Source organism: Dreissena polymorpha, chromosome 5 (genome assembly GCF_020536995.1).
Source record: "Dreissena polymorpha isolate Duluth1 chromosome 5, UMN_Dpol_1.0, whole genome shotgun sequence".
Classification (NCBI taxonomy): Eukaryota; Metazoa; Mollusca; class Bivalvia; order Myida; family Dreissenidae; genus Dreissena; species Dreissena polymorpha.
This window is the reverse complement of record NC_068359.1, coordinates 41,315,508-41,340,739: the sequence shown is the minus strand read 5'-3', so window position 1 is coordinate 41,340,739 and position 25,232 is coordinate 41,315,508. Positions and strand designations below refer to the sequence as shown.

General features: G+C 35.8%; 2 protein-coding genes across 3 annotated transcripts in view; both read left to right on the top strand.

Annotated features, from left to right (window-relative positions):
* LOC127832557 (zinc finger protein 383-like) overlaps positions 1-6,590 on the top strand; it is a 29,850-nt gene extending 23,260 nt beyond the window's left edge. Inside the window, exons 6-7 of the mRNA XM_052358079.1 lie at positions 1,450-1,615; positions 5,250-6,590. Of these exons, the coding sequence (XP_052214039.1) occupies positions 1,450-1,615; positions 5,250-6,322 (1,239 nt within the window). The 3' untranslated portion in view covers positions 6,323-6,590. The remainder of the gene's footprint in view (positions 1-1,449; positions 1,616-5,249) is intronic.
* Positions 1-22,370, top strand: part of LOC127832569 (uncharacterized) — a 67,867-nt gene extending 45,497 nt beyond the window's left edge. The window contains exons 1-3 of one of the 2 annotated variants that reach the window (XM_052358098.1): positions 19,910-20,342; positions 20,663-20,890; positions 21,337-22,370. In XM_052358098.1, coding sequence (XP_052214058.1) covers positions 20,054-20,342; positions 20,663-20,890; positions 21,337-21,608 — 789 coding nt within the window. In that variant the 5' untranslated portion in view covers positions 19,910-20,053 and the 3' untranslated portion in view covers positions 21,609-22,370. Of the gene's footprint in view, positions 1-19,909; positions 20,343-20,662; positions 20,891-21,336 lie in introns of those variants that run through there. The other variant, XM_052358099.1, reaches the window with a different exon arrangement.
* The last annotated feature ends 2,862 nt before the right edge of the window (positions 22,371-25,232 follow it).

Sequence of the window (25,232 nt, the reverse complement as noted above, 5' to 3'; positions counted from 1 at the left end):
TGGAACACACTATTTGTTGTCAAAATCAAGAACTTTCATATTAATTTGCTTATTCATTTGAATACCAATTGAACTTTTAGATATGAAATGAGAAAAAAAACTCTTAATACAGAAAGGAGACAAGTTTGAAGTAATTATTAAATTAATAGCAAGTTATAATCTCCTTTTGTGTGAGTGATATGAAATAGCCTAAGGGCAGATTTGCTTCATTGTCAATATCACAGACATAACACTGCATGCATTTTATAACCAATTAAAGGGGCCTTTCACAGATTTTGGCGTGTTTTGAAGTTTGTCATTAAATGCTTTATATTGATAAAGGTAAACATTAAATTTTAAAAGCTCCAATTAAAAATAAAAAATAAAATTTAAAAAAAGGAAAAAAAAGTAGCCCACAGCAGGGCTCGAACCAGTGACCCCCAGAATCCTGAAGTAAAAACGCATTAGTCAACTGAGCTATCCTGCCAAGCATACATAAGATGCGTATTTTATACCTTATATAAGCAATCTTTGTAGTTTAACAAATTTAAACGACAACAACAGAACTCTCCAAATTATTCAATCGTTTCGCGTTGCAACGCTTTATAATTTTTAGGTTTTTAAATCGTCAAAAGATGCATATAATGGCTATAATGGCTATATTAGACCATGGCAAATGTTCAGTAATACTTTTTCCTCACAAATATCATAACTAAACCGAAAATTTGCGAATCTGAAACAACTTTTTTCAATTTTGTCAATTTACCAAACCGTGAAAAGATCCCTTTAAGGCTTAGGGGCCAGATTTATGACCCAAGAAAACACAAGAGTTCTGTTGTCCATCTGCTTATCAAATAGATATATATATAGATGAAAGTGAAATACTATGGTAACGACAATAGTAACAATACTTTAGTAACAGATATGATACACTTGAGATAAAGATATTGCCTTAGTCCTTATGTATTTGAGGTCATTTCCATAAATAATAAAGAAGTAATTTTTTAAAAGCTTTAAAGATATTTTTTACAATAAATAACTAAAAAAAAGATTATCAATTGCAGAATAATTATTGATTTAATATAAAATAGCTCTTTTATGATGTTTAAATGCTACAATTTTCAATCGACCAGTATTGTCCAGTAATGACCAGTATTGACCGGTTTAAACCGGGTATTGACCACTGGTCCGGTCAATACTCGATTGACCGGTCAATATATGCCAACCCTGGTTAAAGTACTGTACTATTTTACATGAATAAAAGTAAAAAAATCAGAACAAATTACTAAGTATGTTTGTGCTGTAGAAAATATTGAATGATCGTTGCCGCTGTTTAGTTTATAAGTACATTCTTTGGTATGCTGGTCTATCAATGTTGCTCTTAATAACAAGTATGTTAGGTATCAAGCTTTCTTGTGTACCAATCATATTTACTGTTTGTAGTTTATAGCAAGATTCTATGCAATTCAGATCTATAAGGATGGCAAAGGGAGTCACTTTGTGGATGCCCAGAACAAAGCCACCTCTAACTGGATGAGATATGTGAACTGTGCTATGACGGAGGCAGATCGGAACCTTGTAGGATTGCAGTACAAAGGAGGCATCTATTACTGCACATTGAAACCAGTTTCACCAGGTATATACCCTTGTTGTATGAATGTTCAATGTGGATCTGTCTGATTAGAGCAGTCTCACCTTGGTAATACGGGTTCAATTTCCTGTACCAGCGGATGGGAGTTTGTATGATTGTCTCCATACGGGAAAGGTGTTATTTACTCCTGATTCTCTGATTTCCCCCACAACGCAACACAGCTATATGAATACATCAGAGTAATAAATAAATAGTTGGACACTGCAGGTTAATTCATACTTCTTCCCAATTCTGAGTGATGTCTTAGACTTACTCCCGGTCCTTGCATTATGCAGCCTCAGTCATAGAAAAAACTTGTAAACGTCATTATATACACAACACTTAATGTAAGGTAAATCCAAAAAGCAAGAAAACACATAAATACCCAAAACTTTGAGTTTGAATTAAAACCTGTCATATGTTTCAGTCTAAGAATAAAAAATAGAATATGTTGAGATCAACAAGAAGAACCTATAATTTGAATGTAATAAAATTTATTAACACATTTGCAAATTTTTATGTCTCCCACTATAGTAGTGGGGGACATATTGTTTTTGCCCTGTCTGTCTGTTGGTCTGTTGGTCTGTCTGTTTGCGCCAACTTTAACATTTTGCAATAACTTTTGCTATATTGAAGATAGCAACTTCATATTTGGCATGCATGTGTATCTCATGAAGCTGCACATTTTGAGTGGTGAAAGGTCAAGGTCAAGTTCATCCTTCAAGGTCAGAGGTCAAATATATGTGGCCAAAATCGCTCATTTTATGAATACTTTTGCAATATTGAAGATAGCTACTTGATATTTGGCATGCATGTGTATCTCATGGAGCTGCACGTTTTGAGTGGTGAAAGGTCAAGGTCAAGGTCATCCTTCAAGGTCAGAGGTCAATTATATGTGACCAAAATCGCTCATTTTATGAATACTTTTGCAATATTGAAGATAGCAACTTGATATTTGGCATGCATGTGCATCTCATGGAGCTGCTCATTTTGAGTGGTGAAAAGTCAAGGTCAAGGTCATCATTCAAGGTCAGAGGTCAAATATATGTGGCCCAAATCGCTTATTTTATGAATACTTTTGCAATATTGAAGATAGGAACTTGATATTTGGCATGCATGTGTATCTCATGGAGCTGCACATTTTGAGTGGTGAAAGGTCAAGGTCAAGGTCATCCTTCACAAGGTCAAGGTCATCCTACAATGTCAAACATCATATAGGGGGACATTGTGTTTCACAAACACATCTTGTTAAGATTTAAATTTGTTAGGGCTATTCCAGTAAAACATATGTCCCACCCCCTGGAAGGCACTTTCAAAATGAACCAACCCCCTTTAGAAGTTAATTTTACAAAAAAAGAACCCCCTTTAGAATATATTTTTCTGCTATTTGGACCCCCTTTAGAAGTTGTTTTATGGCAGTTCCGTTTTGATTTTAAAAGCAGTTGTATGGCAGTATTAACGCGGTGCCACGGACTATGGATAACCGTGTAATAACACTAAAAACGGTGCATGAGCGCGAAAATCTCTGTTAACTGTAATAACCACGGACTTTTGATGACAATATACGCTCCGTGACCTACCACACGAATCGGTCCCTACAGTCTACTCCTCCACGAACAAATCGTGGCCAGTTACTTAAGAGACTGATGATAGCAACCGGGTGTAATCCTCATGGAAATCGTGTTTTTCATGCATAATATATCAAAATATTTTTCGACACGTTAAGCGTTGTAGCTAACAAATTAATATTGAATTCATTACACATATAATGCAAATATAAATGTTTTGTTTAATATCCAAATGCGAATAATTATTTGTAATCCGAAACACACTTCCGATGTTTATGTTAACGCGACGTTTACAAATTCTAGCGTTAAATATACAGTCCTTATTTATATTTTGTGTTTTTGTTTTGTTCCGACAAAAAGCGCGCGAAAATTATGCGGTAATGTACAACATCACGCTATACGCCTGGAAAGCGTGTGTGTATTGATTTTTGGATTAAAACTTGGTAGCGCTGAGAACGTTGAGACCTGTTGATTTCGGTTAAAAGTTTCGTTGGTCTTTTAAACACAATTATATCACGAACAATTTGCAAGTGACATTTCCTCTAAATTAATTTCGAATCACACACGACGAATCTTTTTCGTTACGGTCTATATTATGTTTTACAATAATACGATTATCATTAATAAGACATGTCAACATGTATTTCACAACCATGCACATGACAGTTTTTACGTGTTTGTAGACGCCCAGGATAAAAGTAAACCGTGCTCGCACATACATGTAGCTATATGCCCCCGCACGTGAAAAGTGATAATTGCGTGTTGTTTATGCTTTTATCAGTTTGAAGTCATGACGAACCCATGTTTGATTGTAATAATTGCATCATATATGTCTGAATGTCGAATTTTATATTGAAACATTAGGCGGTGACCATTTATTTAAGTTATTTTATTTAAATGAAATTTCAATGCCAAATAATTCGCAAGATACCCCGGTACTTAATTTGAAATTCACTACGAAACTTTTAATGGAAATTAAAAGATCCAAATGTCTGCGCTAAGATTTTTTTGTGTTCCAAATAAATACACCCACGCTAATTTTCGCGCGCTTTTTATTTTGAAGGAAACATGAATTCACGAACTACAAATGTACATGTGCACTATTTATTTGTGGCAAGAATTTGTAACAGAACATGAACTGTACACGACGTGCGCACACCGCGTAAGGTGATTTACGCATGACCTAATTGGGCGCTTCTTTCATCAAATCTTTAAATAGAAATATATGATACTTTAGAAAAAAAGGGAGAATATTTGTGTTAATGAAATTTTGAGCACTGTTTTCGTCAATATTTACCAGATTTGATTTTAAAAATGGAAGCGGGCATATACGGGGTTATCATTGTTTGACAGATGACATCCGATGGTAATTGTATGAAGTATGCACCATGGAGAGAAGCTGACGAAATTTAACACAATCGCGCAGAAGTAAACATATCAGCGTTGTAAATATTTATATATTCGGCGAATCGCCGCGTGTTTAGACGCGGCGTGACTCCGCGGATCGATGCCGAGGCAGAAATAATCGCGGCGTGACTCCGCGAATTTTCGCCGAGTGACTCAGCAATATGCCGAGTAAATACTCGTTGCGGTCGCGGCGAGACATCGCAAACAAAAGAATCCGTCCGCATCGTAGCCGCGGACTTTGTTGGTTTTGCGTGAGCTGTACTGTATACTAAAACCCACCCCGTTCCGTTTAACAGCCGACCCGGTCATGTTGATCGCGTGATTATCGGACTCCAAAACGTTCGTGATAAAAAACGGTTGGCACGGAAAGGTAATTAAATGATCATATAGTCCATTTTAAGTTGGCAAATAGGGTTAGAAGCAAAATAGAAATGATGCCCCCAACAGAAGTAAAATATAAGTTATAACGCCCCCCTTCAGAAGCAAATTATGAAGAAACCCATCCCCAACAGAATTTCTTTATTTTGCCGTCCAGGGGTGGGATATATGTTTAACTGGAATAGCCCTTACAAAGTTCTAGTTGAGACATTCAGTGTTTGTTGAAAAAAAGTTGCAGATTTGCTGATGTTTTAAATAATACCTTGTTAATATTTCAATTGGTTCAGGTGAGGAACTGCTGGTCTGGTACAGAGATGAATTAGCCAAAGAGCTTGGCCTCAACAGACCCAAAAACCTGCCAAGCAGTTATTCAAGTAAAAACAGTGGTCACTTTAAGGAACACATGAGTATACATGCAGGAGAGAGACCGTACAAATGTAAGGAGTGTGGTTATGCATGTTACAAGAGAAGTACCTTGAAGACACACATGAGGATACATTCAGGAGAGAGACCGTACAAATGTGAGGAGTGTGGTTATGCATGTTACAAGAGTAGTACCTTGAAGACACACATGAGGATACATTCAGGAGAGAGACGGTACAAGTGTGAGGAGTGTGGTTATGCATGTAACCAGAGTTCTAACTTGAAGACACACATGAGGATGCATACAGGAGAGAGACCGTACAAGTGTGAGGAGTGTGGTTATGCATGTAACCAGAGTGGTGACTTGAAGACACACATGAGGATACATTCAGGAGAGAGATCGTACAAATGTGAGGAGTGTGGTTATGCATGTAACAAGAGTAGTACCTTGAAGACACACATGAGGATACACACAGGAGAGAGACCGTTCAAGTGTGAGGAGTGTGGTAAAGCATTTAAACTGAGTGGTAACTTAAAGAAACACATGAGGATACACACAGGAGAGAGACCGTACATGTGTGAGGTGTGTGGTTGTGCATGTAACCATGGTAGTAACTTGAAGAGACACATGATGATACATTCAGGAGAGAGACCGTACAAGTGTGAGGAGTGTGGTTATGCTTGTAACAGGAGTTCTGACTTGAAGACACACATAAGGATACATTCAGAAGAGAGACCGTACAAATGTGAGGAGTGTGGTTATGAATGTAACAACAGTAGTTCCTTGAAGACACACATCCAGATACATACAAGAGAGAGACCGTACAAGTGTGAGGAGTGTGGTTATGCTTGTAACAGGAGTTCTGACTTGAAGACACACATGAGGGTACATTCAGGGGAGAGACCATACAAGTGTGAGGAGTGTGGTTTTGCATGTAGCCATAGTGGTACCTTGAAGAAACACATGAGGTTACATACAGAAGAGAGACTGCACTAATGTGAGGTGTGTGGTAAAGGATTAAAACTGAGTGGTAACTTGAACACAAACATGAGGATGCATACAGGATAGAGACTGTACAAGTGTGGGGCGTGTGGTTATGAATGTATTCTGAGTAGTACCTTGAACACAAACACGAGGATACATTCAGGAGAGCGACTGTACAAGTGTGAGGAATGCGGCTATGCTTGTAACCAGAGTTCTGACTTGAAAAAACACATGAGGATACATACAGAAGAGAGACTGTACAAATGTGAGGTGTGTGGTTAAGCATTTAAACAGAGTTGTACCTTAACAACACATGAAGATACATACAGGAGAAAGACCTTTAAAGCCGGATGTGTGTGGCTTTTCATTTAAACATAGTTGTCACTTGAAAAAACACTTGATGATACATTCAAGAGAGAAGCAATTGTGAGTTGTGGTTATGGTGTAATAAGAGTGGTAAATTGAAGACACAAATGAGGATACATTCACGAGAAAGGCTGTACAAGTGTGAGTTGTGTGGTTCTGCATCTAACACAAGTGGTGACTAATAGAAGCACACGAGGATACATAATTGAATAAATATCTAAAACAGGAAAATATCACAAATCTCTGATAATAGAAGTGTTAGGGCTTCTTGTGATTAATATAAACTTTTATAGTAAGATAGCTCAACAATTTTCTCTTAAACGATATCCCATGAAGGTTTAACATTTGAAAGTAATATAATTATTATTGTGTTCCTCTACCATGTTTGTTAAAATCATGCCCCTATGGTAAAAACTTGTGATGTCCTGAATCTATTTTGTTTCCATATTACGTATATAGTGAACACTTGAAAAATCTTTCTCTCTGGAACTATAAGACCCAGAGTTTTGGTATTTGGCATCTAACATAAATTGAGCTTCTGTACTTAGTTCGTTCACAACTGGCACATGGATGTAACCTGTGTTTCATGTATGCAGTAAAACTTACAAAAATCACTGAAACCCCTATGCACAAGGGTTTGGTTGTTAGCATGATACATGGCATGGTTGTTTTCAACAAAGTTTGTTCAAATGGTCCGCCGTGTTGTAACTTGTTTCCTGTACAGTATAAAAGTGAAAACTCTCAAAATCTATTTAACTGCAAGGCAGGTAGTTTGGTATGTGACCATTATATCGTTTTGTTTTCCTCAACCTTTTTTTATTAAAGATTTTGCCCCAGGGCTCGACATTAAAGGTAGTCCAACTGTCCGGGACAACCAAATTGTTAGTCCGGACAAGTAAATAAAGAAATTTGCTAGTCCGACAGGACAAGTGGTCATTATAATTGTATAACTTAGAAAAAATGCCTGTAAAGCCATTATTTCTGTGGAGATATCACTCATCTTTTCCGAGTATATTTTATATACGTTTAATCATTGAAGCCCGAGATATTCCGATAGATCCATGTGATACATGTACTACACTGTACTGTTTACAAGGGAAGCAACCCTTAACATTTTTTTCTTTGCCAAGATAACAAGAATATTCTCCCTTGGCATTTTACGACACCGGTACACACCGGTCTTACAGACAATTAACGTAGTGACGTCCTCCCTATAATGTATAGAATGATTTTTTTTTAATATCAGTTAAGTACTGTACACATACATCACTTATAACATTTTCTGTTTGATGTTGGCAACACACAAGTTTTTGTCGGCTATTATGGCTTTGTATAATGTTTAAAAATCAATAATCTCGAGTTTTCCTGTTATTCTAGTCAGTTCTTTTTGTATTGAAATTGCCTACAGTTATGTTTACATGTAATTTGAATGATTCAAGTCTTTATGATTTGAGCATTTTGTATTATTTCATTATTTTGCAAAGTACTGAGCAGAATAAAGATATAATGGTCAGGACAAGTTGCTTTTTGGTCAGGACAAGTGAAATTATGGTCTACTTGTCTGACTGGACAAGTGGCTTCAAAAGTTAATGTCGAGCCCTGTTTTGCCCATTAGATTGAAACCGACATTGTGGTTAACTTGTTTGAGTTATATATTTGCCAAGTTCGAAAGTGATTGTGGTCGGTTAAGTATTCTTATATGGTTACAGTGAAACATTGTGAACACTGTACATGTAGGATAGTATAAATATAATGGTTATGTGCATTAACTGTTTATATTAATGACCTGGCTCAAATCACATACGAAGGGCCAGTTTATGTATGTATATATACAGCAAGGACATTATTGGCATGTGAATTTACCCAAAATTAATAATGTTAATAAAGCATATTGGTAGCTAACTACTCACTTTGCTCGTGTACACGCCAGTGTAACATAATTCGTGTGCTTGGAATTATGACACTTCCTGTTAACAAAAGACGTCACTAGACTATTCACTACATGTTTTACAACCCTTGCATGACTCCTTGTGTAATTAAATGTCTTGCGTTGCGTTTTTCAATGTAATTGTAAAGGCTATATTTTGGTGTTATGACGTCAAATTATTAGTTTTACTATATACTTTATATTTTATTTTATAATAATTCAGTTTAAAGCATATATTGAATACATACACATGTATGTATTAAATATGCAAGCAACTGTACTAGCAAAGTATATACAAATATTTATTGCAATGTTTTAAGACCATGGTTTCTTTTATTTATATCAGTGACAACAATTTGTGTTCGGCTTTTAACACTATAATAATAATAATAATAATGTTATAAGTTAATAAAATAATGGCATTCTAAACTTATACCAAGTTAACCACTGCGGTTATTATTTATTAACATATGATGCTCTCTCAGGACAGGCTCTTAATTTTTCGTAATTTACAAGCTAAAATCAAATTTAGTTAAATACCCAGATATATCAGTTAATTATAGACTTGAGCTTCTTAATAAACTCATTGAACCTATTCTAAGCTATTGTGAAGTATGGGGGTTAAAAATAGTGACTGTGTTCAGATTGAAAGAATACATATACGACTCTGTAAGCAAGTGTTAGGTGTGAGGTTGCAAACACAAAATTATTTCGTTTATGGAGAACTGGGACGTGTACCTTTAATAAATGAACGTATTATGTGTGTCTTAAAGTACTGGTTTAAAATGTTACAATCACGTACATAATCGTTTATGATATGTTATGACATGATCATGATATATACAAAGAAAAAAGTCGTGGGTTAAATCTCTCAGGGATTTATTAGATAGATTAAGATCTAGTGAAGTATATTTTTTAAAGGGGTAGGAGATATTAATATATTTTTATGCCCCCGAAGGAGGGCATATAGCGATCGGACAGTCCGTCCATCTTTCCGTCATACTTTGCATTTAAGTTTCGCTTTTAGGTTTCGAAAAATGCTGATAAATATTAGGTCCCTCCACACATCAACTTGATATTTGGCATGCATGTGTATCTCATGGAGCTGCTCATTTTGAGTGGTGAAAGGTCAAGGTCATCCTTCAATGTCAAAGGTATAAAAAACATGTATCAAAGCGGCGCAGTAGGGCATTTTGTTTCTGACAAACACATCTCTTGTTACCCATAGCTTAGCAATGAATATCTGATATGTTTTTCCAAACCGGGTCAATTAAAAAGCAAAACACGACCAGATGTAAAAGTTATAGCCTTTACAGTAGCTTTAAGTTCCATCAATATTTAACTGTAGTAAATTTTACAATTAAGAATTGCGTTAACTCGTATAAGAGTATTTACCCACAGACTTGAAGTTAAAAGCAGGGTGATGGCGCAAGCCTGAAAAGATACTGTTTTAAAACAGACAAGTGTTCGGCGGTCAGAGACATATGCCCCTTCAAACAGGGGTTTGAAATAGTGACCCCAATTTCAATAGGGGTCATCTACTTCCAAGGCAAATGCGCATGGGAAGTATCAAGCCAGTCGGAAATAATTTTCACACTTATTGTGACAGTGACCTTTGACATAGTGACCCTAATTTCAATATGGGTCATCTACTGACCAAGCACCATGCACATGAGAAGTATCAAGCCAAATCGTGGAATCAGTTGACGAGTTATTGATCGGAAAAGATTTCATACTTAGTGTGTAACAGTGACCTTGACCTTTGCCATAGTAACTCCAATTTCAATAGGGGTCATCTACTGTCCAAGGCAAATGCACATGTGAAACATCAAGCCAATCGGTGAATCAGTTGACTAGTTATTGATGGGAAACGATTACATACTTTGTGTGTAACAGTGACTTTGACCTAGTGACCCCAATTTTAATAGGTGTCATCTACTGTCCAAGGCCAATGCACAGGGGAAGTATCAAGCAAATCGGTGAATCAGTTGACGAGTTATTGATCGGAAACGATTGCACTCTTAATGTTTATCAGTAACCTTGACCTTTGACCTAGTGACCCAATTTTCAATAGGGATCATCTACTATCCAAGGCCAATGCACATGTGAAGTATCAAGTCAATGGTGCAATTGGTTGATAAGTTATTGATCGGAAACGATTATACACTTAGTGTGATGGTGACCTTGACCTTTGAACTAATGACCCCAATATCAATAGGGGTCATCTAATGTCCAAGGCCAATGCACATGTGAAGTATCAAGCCAATCGGTCAATTCGTTTACGAGCTATTGATAGGAAACTATTTTCACTTAGTGTGATCTTGACCTAGTGACCCCAATTTCAATAGGGGTCATCTACTGTCCAAGACCAATGCACACGTGAAGTATCGAGCCAATCGGTCAATTCGTTTACGAGTTCTTGATCGGAAACGATTTTCACACTCACTTTGATAGTGACCTTGACCTAGTGATCCGAATTTCAAATGGGGTCATCTACTCCAAGGCCAATGCACATGTGAAGTATCAAGCCAATCGGTCAATTCGTTGACGAATTATTGCTCGGAAACGAATTGGTCTACCGACATTTAGACTGGTCTACCGAGATTCAGACTTATCTACCGACAGACAGCCAGCAAAACAATATACCCTTCTTCTTCGAAGAGGGGCATAACAATGCAAACACTTCCGTTCTTGATGACAAATTTCATTTTTTACCACAATGCCCAATGTTTCTTTATTTACGTAAGAAGTATATAAATACATAGTGGAAGAACACGGACATGATCAAGTTTATTGACCTCTTACAGACAATGGAAGAACCATTAAAACATGTTTTGATAAAGTTGTAGTTGCTTGTAGTGAAGCTTAATAGTCCATTTACTCGTTTCATTTGACTGACTGTATCTTATATAATTACGATACAGAAAAGTACATTTCACTTAACATTGTTTAAGCTTTGCAAAACGTGCAAATGCTTTTTTCTCCTCTCGAATGGTTTAATCTGTAATACAGCCAAACAGAGCCATGGATGTCGTCTAGTACAGCTTTGTACCAGGGGCGTATTTAGGTGGGGGCTAGGGTGCTGAAGCCCCCCCCCCCAACCCCCCAGCTAGCTGGCTAGATACGATTTAAAATAAATGAGCCCCTTAAAGTTTCAAACACTTGTGTATTCCCTGTCATTAGCCATAAACATCTTTCGATTAGTGTGATTTAGCCCCCAGGCATGTGTACAGATGATCTAACCTTCGCCAGCTAAACTGCACGCTTCATTGATTGTATGTGATAAACCGACTGAAGGAGATACATTCAAGTAATGAAATTCATCAATACATTTAGCTATAGGTAAATGTTTACAAATGGCTTCCGCATGAAACTTGTGAAAAACAATATTCCAATTTGTAGCAATTAAAGAGTTTAGACGAATGCAATTGACAATCATCATTAACTTTTCGAAAAGTTTCTTTGATGAATATAATTGGTATTAGCTCTTGAGAGTGATAATCCTTTTAAGTAACCAGTTATTGCCAGTGAAATTCAACGGCACACTTAATGAATGGCAATTTTTTATTATTTTTTTAACAATTTGGGCTAACTGATTTGATGTTCATCCGTAGTTATTGAAATTAAAAAGGACTAAAAAATGAAGAAATGCTTTGCTAGTATGAAACTCAATCATTTTCAAAATGAAATGCCAACAAGCAACTCTTGAATCCATTTGGAACAAGAAACAAAAAAACAACTGAAAATGGGTCTGTTGCTGCTATCAGGTAATTTCCAAAAATTGATTGTTTTTAAATTGTACTTTTTAATTTCATGAAATAAACATTTATTGAAAACTTTGAAGTAATTAATTATCTTCGATTACTTTATCTATTTTCAGCTCTCCGGCACCCCCAGCAACATGTTATTTTGATAATTTGTAAAAAGTTTTATCTATGACTGCCTTATTTGACAGTTTTTGAACCACACGACTCAACAACGTATACATAATATGTTTACAACCAAGTTTGATAAATATCCACCCATCCAACAGGGTGAACTAGTATGATATCCAACAAGGTTTAATAGGAGGTCTACCCATCTTACACTGTTAACAAATTTCTGGTCATACAGATTATGTCCCCCAACACTTTAGTGGTTTGAGAGACATGTGATTTACCTCTGCGTGGTTGTCTGTGTGTCTGTCACACTTGATGTCTGAACTCAAGTTCTAGTTTGTTTTACATGCACTTTTATCATGCAAAATGCTGATTAGATAGCATGAAATTGCACCATTTTAAGGTGCCATTTAAAAAAAAATCGACGGCGGGAAGGGACACCCCTCCCGCATCCTCCCCAGTTGAGCCCCCAAACTCCCCTCTGAAAAACTTCTGGATACGCCCCTGTTTAGCGAAGAAGACATTACAACGGCCGAGGCATGGTATAGGGGAGATAAGCCTGGGTTATGGTTAGGTAAGGGTTAGGATTAGGGGTCGGGTCAGGGTTAAGGTATGGGTTAAGGCTAACCCGAACCCAAACCCCTAACCCTCTAACCCCCCCCCCCCATGCGCATAACAATACCATGCCTCGCTCGTTGTCGTCCGCTTTCCCCCTGTGTATGGCGTAAGATGGATACGGTCTACCACACCGAGCAAACAATTTATATCGGTACGATACATACTTGTATATCAGCCAAATACTCGTATTAAAAGGGGAATTTTCACAGATTTTAGCATTTATTGAAGTTTTTCATTAAATGCTTTATATTGATAAATGTAAACATTGGATCTAAAAAGCTCAATTGAAAATCAAGAATAAATTAAAGAAAGATAAAAAAGTAACCATCAACTTGGCTCAAACCACTGATCCTGGAATAAAAGTCTATCGCTTTGACCACTCGGCCACCATGAGTTGTGTATTTTAAGCAATCCTCGTCGTATCACAAAATACCACAACAACAACAAAACTCGCCAAATTATTCAATCGTTTCGCATTGCAACGCTTTATAATTTTCAGGTTTTTAAATCATCAAAAGATGCACATAATGGATAGTTTAGAGCATGGCAGATGTTTAGTATTACTGTTTCCTCACAAATATAACTACAACGAAAATTTGCGAATTTGAAACTTTTTTTATTTTATCAATTTACCACAACGTGAAAAGTCCCCTTTAACATCGGTCCGACATTGGGCCTGCAACAGGACCTAAGGTCATCGTTCCATCTCAATCATCGCCGAGATTCAGAATCTCGACCCAAAATTGCGTTCGAGTTTAATCCCTGTTCCCGTTGCATGACAGCTTTGGATAGTGATAATCAAAGCGGACCGGTTTGATTTTCTCAGGGTACTCAGCTTTTCTACGACAGAACAAGACACCACTTCAAAATTAAATGCCTTTCAATTAAATATAAATGCTTGAAAGTGCAGATTTATTTCGGAATTCGTCCCATGTTTCGTGAGTTTAGAAAGTTGATTAGGTAGGAGTGTTGGTACACTCTCCGGGTCCATAAATAATACAGCCTTAGACTTGGAAGGACCTCATTAACATCGAAGAATAATCACTTAACAGTAGTCCTTCTCTCGGCATCGTTTCAACTATTGAAACGATTCGAACAATTAGGTCATTGAAAAAACACTAGGGACCTTGAGTACACAGGGATTTGCAATCATGTTCTTGCGACGTAAAAGTCTAGAAACAGGATTCCTACCTCTAAATAGCTCGGGTCGCAAGAAGAAAATCATAAAATATATCCATTCCTTCTAATCAGCACTCAAAGTCACTGTTTATGTTCCATATCTAAGGTATGATGTAAGTATACAGACCCGGAGTCGTATCTACTTGACCCGAAGTATTGAATACCTGAAATGAGTCTCGTCTTCTTGACCTCTTCTGAGGTCTTGTCTTGATGGACTTCTTACCTGACCCCGTGTGGTTTTATTCAGCACAAATAGTGTAAGAGCAGATCTTAGTTGATATCTTGTAGTTAATATGGTTGTATATAGTTCTCGAGGACATCGATTTAAATAAGGTTTAACACTTTATCAATTGCTAATCATAATCCCGTGTATCCTGAGTGAGGATTTACGTTTAGATTGCATTTATTTTATTTTAAAAACATATTGATATACTTAATGTTTAAAACCATAGAAGCATGTTGATTTACTTTTATTTGATCAGTTAATCTCGGCACAGGTTTTGATTTACAAGCCATTAAAATAATAAATTAAAACACTTAAGACCCCTTCAATAAATATCTGTTCACATAACTTTGTCGAAAATCATTCGCTTTGAAAAGTTGAACTTTACTGTAACGTATGAATAATTGTAAAAATTGTTTTTAGTCAATGAAATACAAACATAAAATATATAAGCGGTACGCGTATTTCGTATTATCAAAGCAAAAAAAGGTAAACGTGAATTAACGCTTTATTCTTATTTTTCAAATGTTTGATTTTTGCTATATTCAGATAGAACAGAACACATGAATACGGACATTAGTTTCGTGTTTTGTTTTATAAAAAGAACAACGATAAACTTTGTATTCCTTACCAACAGCCTTGCTACGCTCTGCTTATGAGCCAATCGCCTCTGATGGCCATCAGCAAGGTGGCATTTGGAAGAAACTTGGACCACCATCTGACAATGTCTTGCGTAGATTATTCCCATGTTTGAAGTCCAAAAGGAAACTATTTTTCCGAAAGTTAAAATCTTGTTAATATTTTATTGATTTTTTAGATGGACTTTCGCTTGCCTTGAGTTCGATATTTTAAGTGAATAAACTTTTCTCATTAAAAAATCATGTTCAACTAAATTTACCGACATCTAACACAAATGCAATCTGTTGGTTGGAATGGGATAAAAGTAATTGAATACTTCCTAAGTTTGTTGACGAATTAATGTGGGTGCCTAATTTGACTTTTTTGTAGTTTATTGATTAAGTACAGATGGAATGATCGCAAGTTGCATTAAACGACATAGCGATAGCATTGTCGTGTACACTCATGTAATGAACAGACTAAATACGTAAGAACTGTATAAGTTTCCGACTAGACGTTGTGAGTAAAAACAAAAACAATTATTAACACAAGTTTATCTCTTTAAAAAAAAAAATACATGTCCTCACTTATTATGTTTATTTCAATACAAACATAACGGTCAACATCAATATTTGAAACTTAAATATACGAAACAGGAAGTTCAATAAATGCATTAATCATCCCTGAAATTTAAATATTAAGTGCCCAACCGCGTTTTGCAAACTCAATGAAATAATTCTGATCAATCCACGCGCTACAAATCAACAAGGAATAATTTCAGAGACATACAATAAATGAACATAAATTGAACAAAAGAATATTAAACAACAATATAAGCAGGAATGGTAATCTAATTTACTTGAAGCAATATACCATACATGGTGTTCTACATTCTTGTGAGGGTTTTCCTTTATTTATTCCTTTGAACTGCTTAAAAATGTTCACAAAACATAAAATTTCATACGTACAAAATGTAAGATGGTTATGTAAAAAGAACACACACAAAACCTACACATTCAGATATACTTGCACTTATTATTTCTGGTTCTTCTGACGCATTTACCTAATATTCCAAAGGTCAAAGGTTTAGGTTCCAAGTCCTTCTGCTCTCTTGAATGCTCTCTGTAGAACAGCCTACCAGCTGACATATCAAGTATAAGAAGGCCTACCGGCTGACATATCCAGTATAAGAAGGTTACCTTATTCAAAATAGAAGTTAAGAAGTACCTGATGGACAGTTTATAATTTGCTCATTTTTATATCATTATTATCTATGTATCATTATTGTTTTGGTATAGGAATATTTTAATCAGTTCAGCTAGATCTAATAATTTGATGATTTTTTTTATAATTGCTGAAGTTAAGATATGGTTTTTATCAGCTTTCCTTTAATTGATATTGAATTATTTTTATTAGGTTTTTAGAAGGACATTGCGTAATGTGTAAGTGTGTGTCTTAATTTCAAGTATTTTCTAGCTTTTTTGAATTCCATAAATATATTTCTTTATATTTCTTTATAGCCTATTCCCTACTGTGAAAACAAAATGCCAAATATAGATTTGTAAATTTATCTGTGATATCATTCCATTTAACAATGTGTACTTATATTAACTTTATTATAAGGTTAATGTTTAAAAGCTACTTTTTGTTGGTAAAACGCTCTCTGTGTCATGCCACCAGCACAAAGGACAACAATGGAAATAAGAGTCGCTCTTTTTGTGTTATCCTTGGTGTTAGTGTGCATGTCATGGTTTATTCATTCTCATGTGTTCTACGATTCTGTATTATACATATTGTTTTCAATGTCCATGTTTGTGTACTCCATGCCCAAATAAATAAATCGATCAATAATATGTTGATGGTTTCAGAGTAACACCATGTGGATTTATAAAAAATATTTTGATTATTTTAATAATGCCACGAAGGAAACCATGGAATAATTGCACTGTACCACCCATATGTTTTTCCACTCTGTAACTTTCGAATGTCAATGATGAATTAATATTGCTCTTGGGTATTCGTCTACATGATCATATTACTTAGAGTAACGTGTTACCTTTCTAACAATCATATGATGTAGGGGCGTATGTCACAGCATGTGCAAGCATAGTTGTTTTTGTATTGAACCTATTGTTTAACATGTGAACCAAAACGTCAATTTTTAAATTGATGTTTTTTTGGTTGAGTGTTTTCGCTGTAAAAAAATTCAAACACAACACTGCCCTCTAGTAAATTTAATTAACGGAATGCATCAAGTCAAACATCATCGTTTTACGCTGTTGTATTAGTTTTAGAATAACAGTCCATTCGATTCAGTTTAAACACAATTGATTTTCAACATTTTATAGTGCAGTACTCTGAACAATAAACTAGACATGAAATGATGTATGTATGATCAACATTTGTATGAAATAAATTTATATCTGATAATATAATATTATATGATATTTTACAAATGCATTATTAACTGGATAAGTCATATATGGTATTTTTGTTCACCATATTGACATGTTTGATCAATTGTTTAAAAGGTCTAGCAAACAAAACATAACAAAACAAAAGCAGCAACAACCAAATATATTTCAAAAGGCTAATTTTTTGGTATTTTGTATTTTGCTAATTAAATGATTAACTATTCATCAAATTGTTTTAATTATAATACTAACCATTTGTCGTCGTCGGCTCTGGTACACGTTCAACATCTTCATGAGGTTTTCACATTTTCTAAGCTGATTTTAATCTGGGTCACGTGCATCCAAAACTAGGTTGCCAGGTTAAATTCACACGATCAAATCTTAGCGCAAAACTTGTTATCGCTTTGAGGAGACAGGAGAGATGACAATTGTGGGGTGAAATGAAACTGCAGAGATTATACAGGAAAGAGGTATGATGCGACAATGCAAAGGATGAAGAAACAGGTAGTATGAGATAGAAGAGAGATAAAAGGAGACATACGAGACGTGGCAGGTAAAGACTGAGGAAGTAACATATAAGTGGAGTGAGGTACGAGCATAATAATTGGATATAAAAGAGTGGTAAGGTGAGATATGTTAGAGTAGACAGGTAAGAGGGGTTTGATGGAATGAAAGGTTTAGGTTAGACAAGAGGTTGGAGATAGGAGGTAGTTGTTTGGAGACATGTGGGTGTAGAAAGATTATAGAGGTTAGAGAAAGCAATCAATATGTCAAAGGAGACAAAAGAGATGTAGGTGGAGACAGTGATTTTCGAGACATGAACGATGTAAAAAGACACCGTAGTGTAGGAGGATGGTTTTTGAGATAAGTGTAAGGAAAAGAAGAATTGTGATGGAAAAGTTTCTTGAACCTCTATTAAGAATGGGTATAACGTATTAAATGAAGAAAAAAATGTAATATGCTTCTTGGATTTTTGAAATTTGGAAAGACGACTGCGTTTATTTTGCACCGTAAGACATCCTTGCAAATATCTTGCTAGTAGATCACTAGATATTGTCATATATGAAATGTTCCTGGAGTGAAGCCAGATGTGATCGCAAAAACATATTTACAAATTATGAAACCTTTAGACCTTGCAGTTTTACTGCAAACTAAGAAGCTAATGTGAGTCTTTATAAGCGACATTTACTCTCGGGTGGCCATTTTTTTGCGACATGGGTAAAATTTGAAGCGTTTAGCCATCTAAGCACGAAAAACTGAAGATGAGTCAACGTGATCACCCTCTGTTCGGTTTCTTTCGTCATGTGATCCAGTGTGTTTTGTGCGTCTTTCAGAACCACTCCAGAGGCCACATTTAGCATTCCATTTTAATGATAGTTGGTCCGAATAATAAGGTCAGCATCTAGGTCGAGTTTCAATCTGGGTCACGTGCGTCCAATGACACCAGTTAAAATCTTTGACAGAAACAAATAAATCTTGAGGCGATTTATGATTAATTCTGATAGAACTTCATCAGAAAATTCGTTAGGGCAATGTCCATAATTAGTTAGAATCAGGGTAAATAAACTGTAAGTAATATTGGTTTTTAGGATAGACTTTGTTACATCCCTTTGGCTGTAATTGTTTTAATGATAGTTCACTTTCATTGTGTGTATCAATTGTTTGAATTTCTAAATATTTCACACAATGGTCGGTCCTGTTCACAAAGGATTTCCCTGCATTAGTCATTTACCCATGTATTTTCGATATGAACTTCACCACAGTGGGGCGAGGCAGTCTTCCTTAATTGGCAATATTGAAAACTCAACAAACATTAATATCCGCAAACCCCTGGCTGATTTAAAAAAAAACTTAAAGTAGAAATATTTATTAAAGGAACTTTCGATAAACTTTCCTCAAATAATTTTATCACGTTAAAATACATATGGTCTAGGCAATCCGATTATCTAATAACATATTCCTTGGATGATTTGAAACTTAATTTAAAATTATGGCTGTTAGTAAATCATTACAAATAGACGTCAGCACTTAACGTAAGTCATGCTATAACATTCGTTTGAGCAATCGAGGGCTTTCTTGCCACGTTTGTTTTAGTTCATTTTGGAAAAAAACCCATATATTTATTCGCTTGAATTAGCGTGTCGCTTGTCTTTGTTTTTTTAACGTTAGTGCGTTTTTTGCAGCATCGTACATTACCATGCAAGCGACACTTAATATGACTTGTTTATGGTTATTATGGGTATAAATTAATACCACATCCGGGTAATCAATAAAATCACTTCCAATCGAAGTTGTGCGCCTGCGTCATTATATATTTATGGGTAAGTTTTGATTACACAACGTGCATTGACAAGCCCAAAGGTAGGCTTGGGTGGGTATAAAAGCCCCCGGCGTTTGCAAATCGCGATCAATCAAGCTGCATCTCTCAAGCATACCTAACGAAATAGTGATATAGGGATAAACGAGTTGAACAGGAAGACATTTTAATTTTACGAACTTCAAATAATTATTATATTAACAATGCCGTATGAGTATACGTGTATCTCGGTATTTCTGAGTGTGGCAGTGCTAATAAGCGCGGCATTCGCCAATAATCTGCAGTGCAACACGAATGGCGACTACCAAATCATCCCTAAGGCAGACTGCATGGGTTTCTACATATGCGTTTGGGGGTCGCCCGTCGAGATGCCGCCTTGTCCCGCAGGCACCAGGTTCAGCGCAACTGTTAACGCATGCGTTCACAAAGGCAGCGACTTAGACGACTGCATTCCGGATAGTGGAGTGACGGCGACTCCGGTGACAACTACCGGTGAGTAATTTTTGGGGACGCTTACACTATTACTATGTTATCTTGTACGCAAACATGGTTTGAAGATTATGTGAATTATTTACTATACAGGACGTGTAGTGTTTACTCAGAAATTTTGCAAAATGTACACGTATAAACTTAAACCTTAAATAGCGTTCAGCCGTACACATTGAGAATATTGACAGAACATTTCATTACATTTGTACAAGGGATGGGAACGAAAACTGAAAATGATATTCGAATATTCGTTTGTTATTCATATTTTCGGAAAAACATCGTTATTCTAATGTTGGTACCAATATAATACTTTAAATTACCAGGTCCGCTATCTGTCGAAGAACGTTGCGCCATGTTTGGCGGCATCATCGCCCACCCCACGGAGTGTCAGGCGTACTACAATTGTAGCGTGTGGTACCAGTACATACCTCGTTTGCTGGAGCAACACATGGTCGAGTGTCCATACCCACAGCTCTTCAACGCGGATTCGGAGCAGTGTGAACATTTTGAAAACGTGACTTGTGGATCTAGGAAAGAATTTAAAGACGCTTGTAAGTATACTTGACAAATTTTTAAGCTCCTTTGATGTTATTAAATGACCCCGCTTTCAGCGTCTTGTACATATAGATTTATCTTGTCCGTACGACCTTCTCTCGAACCCGCTTGATTGTGCGCGTCGCGCGTAACGCAAAACATATCGAGGAATGAAAATACTTCAAACACATTACCACTCAAAGTTGCGCGCCTCAAGATTTCGGAAAGGATACTTTTTCATTACCAGAATGTTGACCTCTATCTAAACAGTAACAGTAAAGCAGTCACTCAAACAGTATAGAGAGAAGGGGAACATATTTTTAACTGATACACGTCTGGTATTCTCATTTTGAATCGTTGTATAGTTACATCGTTGTATAATTTATGCAAATTGCATCTTAAAATTTAAGTATTTTGTTGTTGTTGATTTTAAGTCTCACCTTCTAATTGTTTGACACCTTAGGCGACTACAGACAGAATCAATGTGCGGCAGCCCACTGTATTCCTTGCAATGTCCGGTTCGGCAACTGCGTTGGAAAACCCGACGGCCTTGCCCCGCACGAGGCGAAACTGTGGAGTCCTTTCTATGTCGTCTGCTATAAAGAACGCGCCGTTGAGCACAACAGGTGCCCACAAGACGCTGGCGGCCGGACGCAGTTATTCCATCCGGTATTGATTCAATGTGTTCCTCTGGAGATGATCCCGCAAAAGTACGGAGGTTCGATGCCCGCGTAATACACATACATTACATTCGGTGGATAAAGTTAAAAACACGTTTCAAGTTTATTTCGTAGAAACGCAAATTTAAAACAATAATGTTCATAATGAGGATATACCCCGAATATCTTGTTTAAAGTTATCTCTATTTTTACAATCATTTTTATTAAGATTTAAATATATATACGATCATAACATTTTCCTTCACAGCTAGTGTTTGAACTTAAAATTGGCGTCATATTAATACGTCATCATAGCACAAAACTGCCCCAATTATTATTCGTTTTAATTTAATTCCATCTGTATACCATTTTAAAAAGCGCGTTATGTAAGAAAGCGATGTCAGAAAGATGAAGTGTTGTTATGTTTGCATATACACATGCATCTTGATAATAAACAAAATAAATAAACCAATTTCTTGTAATACTCATAAAACGCCCCAAAAGTTCTTTTTTATTTTTTACAATATATTTATACTATTGTTCTGTCCCTATTTATGTCTGTTTATGTTTCCGTTTTGTTCGATAAGTAAGATAATGTTGTATTTTGATACTTGATGCCACTCGTTAAAAATAAGTGTTGGGCACCATGTTCGTTGTATCAACTTACTTATTAACATTCGTGCACGACATTATGTGAAAGGACCTTTCCGGTTACAATATCTACACATTAAAATGCTATTCTCAATAATGTATAGTGATGAACAAAGTGCTTTGCTAGCCTATTTAAGAGACAAGCTAATTCATGTTATACAACATAGCAATAAAACGAAAAATAATATTTTTGCATATTTTCACGAGATTTGTGAGCGAATCCCGGGGATATAAAGTATTAAGCAATACACGTTCACGTTTTGCAACACTGAGTTCGATTAAGTTGTTTGAATTTACCGATTGTGTACTTTAAGAACAAATGAACTTTCAATGTGTTTATAAATACTTTGTATAACTGGTGGGTCGGTTTTTGTGTGATTTCCTCATGAATTATTTTTACAGAGGAAAGACTAACAAATAATCAATTAAAAAAAGCAACACCAGATTTTATTTATTGAAAGCCAAAATTAATTTCCTCTGTATTATCGTACAAACGTACGTAACGAACAATTTTAACGTCGCTTAACAGCAAACTGGAATAAAAGTGCAGAAGGAATGGTACTTAACATCAACGAGCTAGTAATTTATACAATTTCATGTTCGTACAGTAATGGATGTAAAATTTACATGCACTCTGTATGAATTTTCCCACTATTATGTTCAAATATTTTCAAGCGCCTCATCGACACGAATTTCGGTTTCGTAACAAATACGATAACATTTTTGGTATTACTGTGTCGCCAAAATGGTTTCGGGCTAACCGAGAGCTAGTTTCTCAATGTGATGTATGAAATACTTAAAATATACATTAAACACACATACAATGATTCTTTGGACGAAATCATTTTGAGTGTTCATCAGATAAACTGTAGTGCAACTTTAAGTAAATACTTGGTATTCAATGATCATGCCATAAAGCACTTAAAATGTAACTACATTCATTTTAAGATACCGAAATGATATACGTACCACATTAAAATGGTTTGATAAAGCTATAGTTGCTTTAAGTCAAGCTTTTAAGTCCATTTCCCTTTTATTCCTTTGTCTGACATCATGTTATATAATTATGAAACAGAAAAGAACATTTAACCCTTTCCCACTTAGAAGCAAAGTGAAAATGACTTTATCAACCAGCATAAAACCAGTACCTCGCAGTCTATTCAGGTTTTATGCTATTTGCTGCTCATCAGTAACTAAGGGTTGGAAATGAAGCCTTTAAAACTTGAATTTATTAAGAAAGGTATTAAATAAATGTAACTTTCTAAGGTACTAAAATGCATCAAAATATGTATCTATGTCGTAAGGGTTTAACAGAACATTGTTTAAGCTGTACAAAAATTACAAATGTTATTTTTTTCTTACGAATGGTTTCATCTGAAATATTAAATACAGTCGAACAGATCCGTGTCCGTCGTCTAGCATAACTTTGTATTGCGTATGATGGACACGCTCTAGCACACCGAGCAAACATTTTATATCGTTACGAAACATATTTGTATCCCAACGTCAGTATTTACATCGGTCCGACATTACCTGCAACAGGACCTAAGGCCATCGATCCACCGCAATCATCACAAAGATTCAAAATATCGACCCGAAATTGCGAATGGGTTAAATCCTTGTTCCCGTCGCATGTCAGCTTTGGTTAGTGGTCACCATAGCGGACAGGTTGGCTTTCCTCAGGGTACTCCGCTTTTCTACGACAGCACAAGACACCACTTAAAATTAAAAGCCTTTCAATTAAATATAAATGCTTGAAAGTGCAGATATATTTCAGAATTCGTCCCATCTTTCGTGAGTTTAGAAAGTTGATTAGGTAGGAGTGTTGGTACACAGGGATTGGCAATCATGTTCTAGCGACGTAAAAGTCTACAAACAGGATTCCTACCTCTAAATAGCTCGGGTCGCAAGAAGAAAATCATACATTAGATCCATTCCTTCTAATCAGCACTCAAAGTCAGTGTTTATGTTCCATATCTAAGGTACGATGTAATTATACAGACCAAGAGTCGTATCTACTTGACCCGAAGTATTGATTACCTGAAAGGAGTCTCGTCTTCTTGACCCGAGGTCTTGTCTTGATGGATGTCTTACCTACCTTGTATAGTTTTATTCAGCACAATTAGTGTAAGAGCAGATATAATTTGATACTTTTTAGTTAATATTGCTGTATATAGTGCTCGAGGACAGCGACTTAAATAACGTTTAACACTGCATCAGTTGCTAATCATAATCCCATGTATCCTGAGTGAAATCGTACATTCAGATTGCTTCAATTTTATTTTCAAAATATATACTTTAAACTCTTATATCGGGAAATATGCTACACTTTTCTTGATGTTTAAAACCAAAGAAGCATGAATATTTTCTGTTTATTTTATCAGTTAATCTCGGCACAGGTTTCGATTTACAAGCCATTAAAATAATAAATTAAAACACTTAAGACCCCTTCAATGAACATCTGTTCACATAACTTTTTTAAAATGCTGCACTTTGAAAAATTACTCTTTACTTTAACGCATGAATAATTGTTAAAATTGTTGTATGACATCGTGTACTAAAGGTGTTTACTATTCAGCGTTATAAAGCCAATACGTATCAAAGGGAGTGCTCAGGAAGTTCAATGAAATAAAAACAAAATATATAAGCGTTACGCGTATTTCGTATTATCAAAGCAAAAACGGTAAACGGGAATACACGCTTTACTCTAATATACAAATGTTTGATTTTCGATATATTCAGATAGAACGAAACGTATATACGGAAAAAAGTTTCGTGTTTTGTTGTATAATAAGAACAACGACAAACCCTATTAAGAAAACCTTTTGATTTTCTGTATTATGTTGTTTTGTTTGTTTATAAATCACAATACGAAGTAACGGGTTGTTTTTTCTTGTTCCGTTTTTGTCGAAAGAAAGCGAAAAACAAAAAGACCGTATTTACACGGACCAATGTAATTTGTCATTTAGTCTTATTCTTACCAACAGCCTTGCTACGCTATAAGCGTTTGGATAATGGGCCAATCGCTTCTGATGGCCATCAGCAAGGT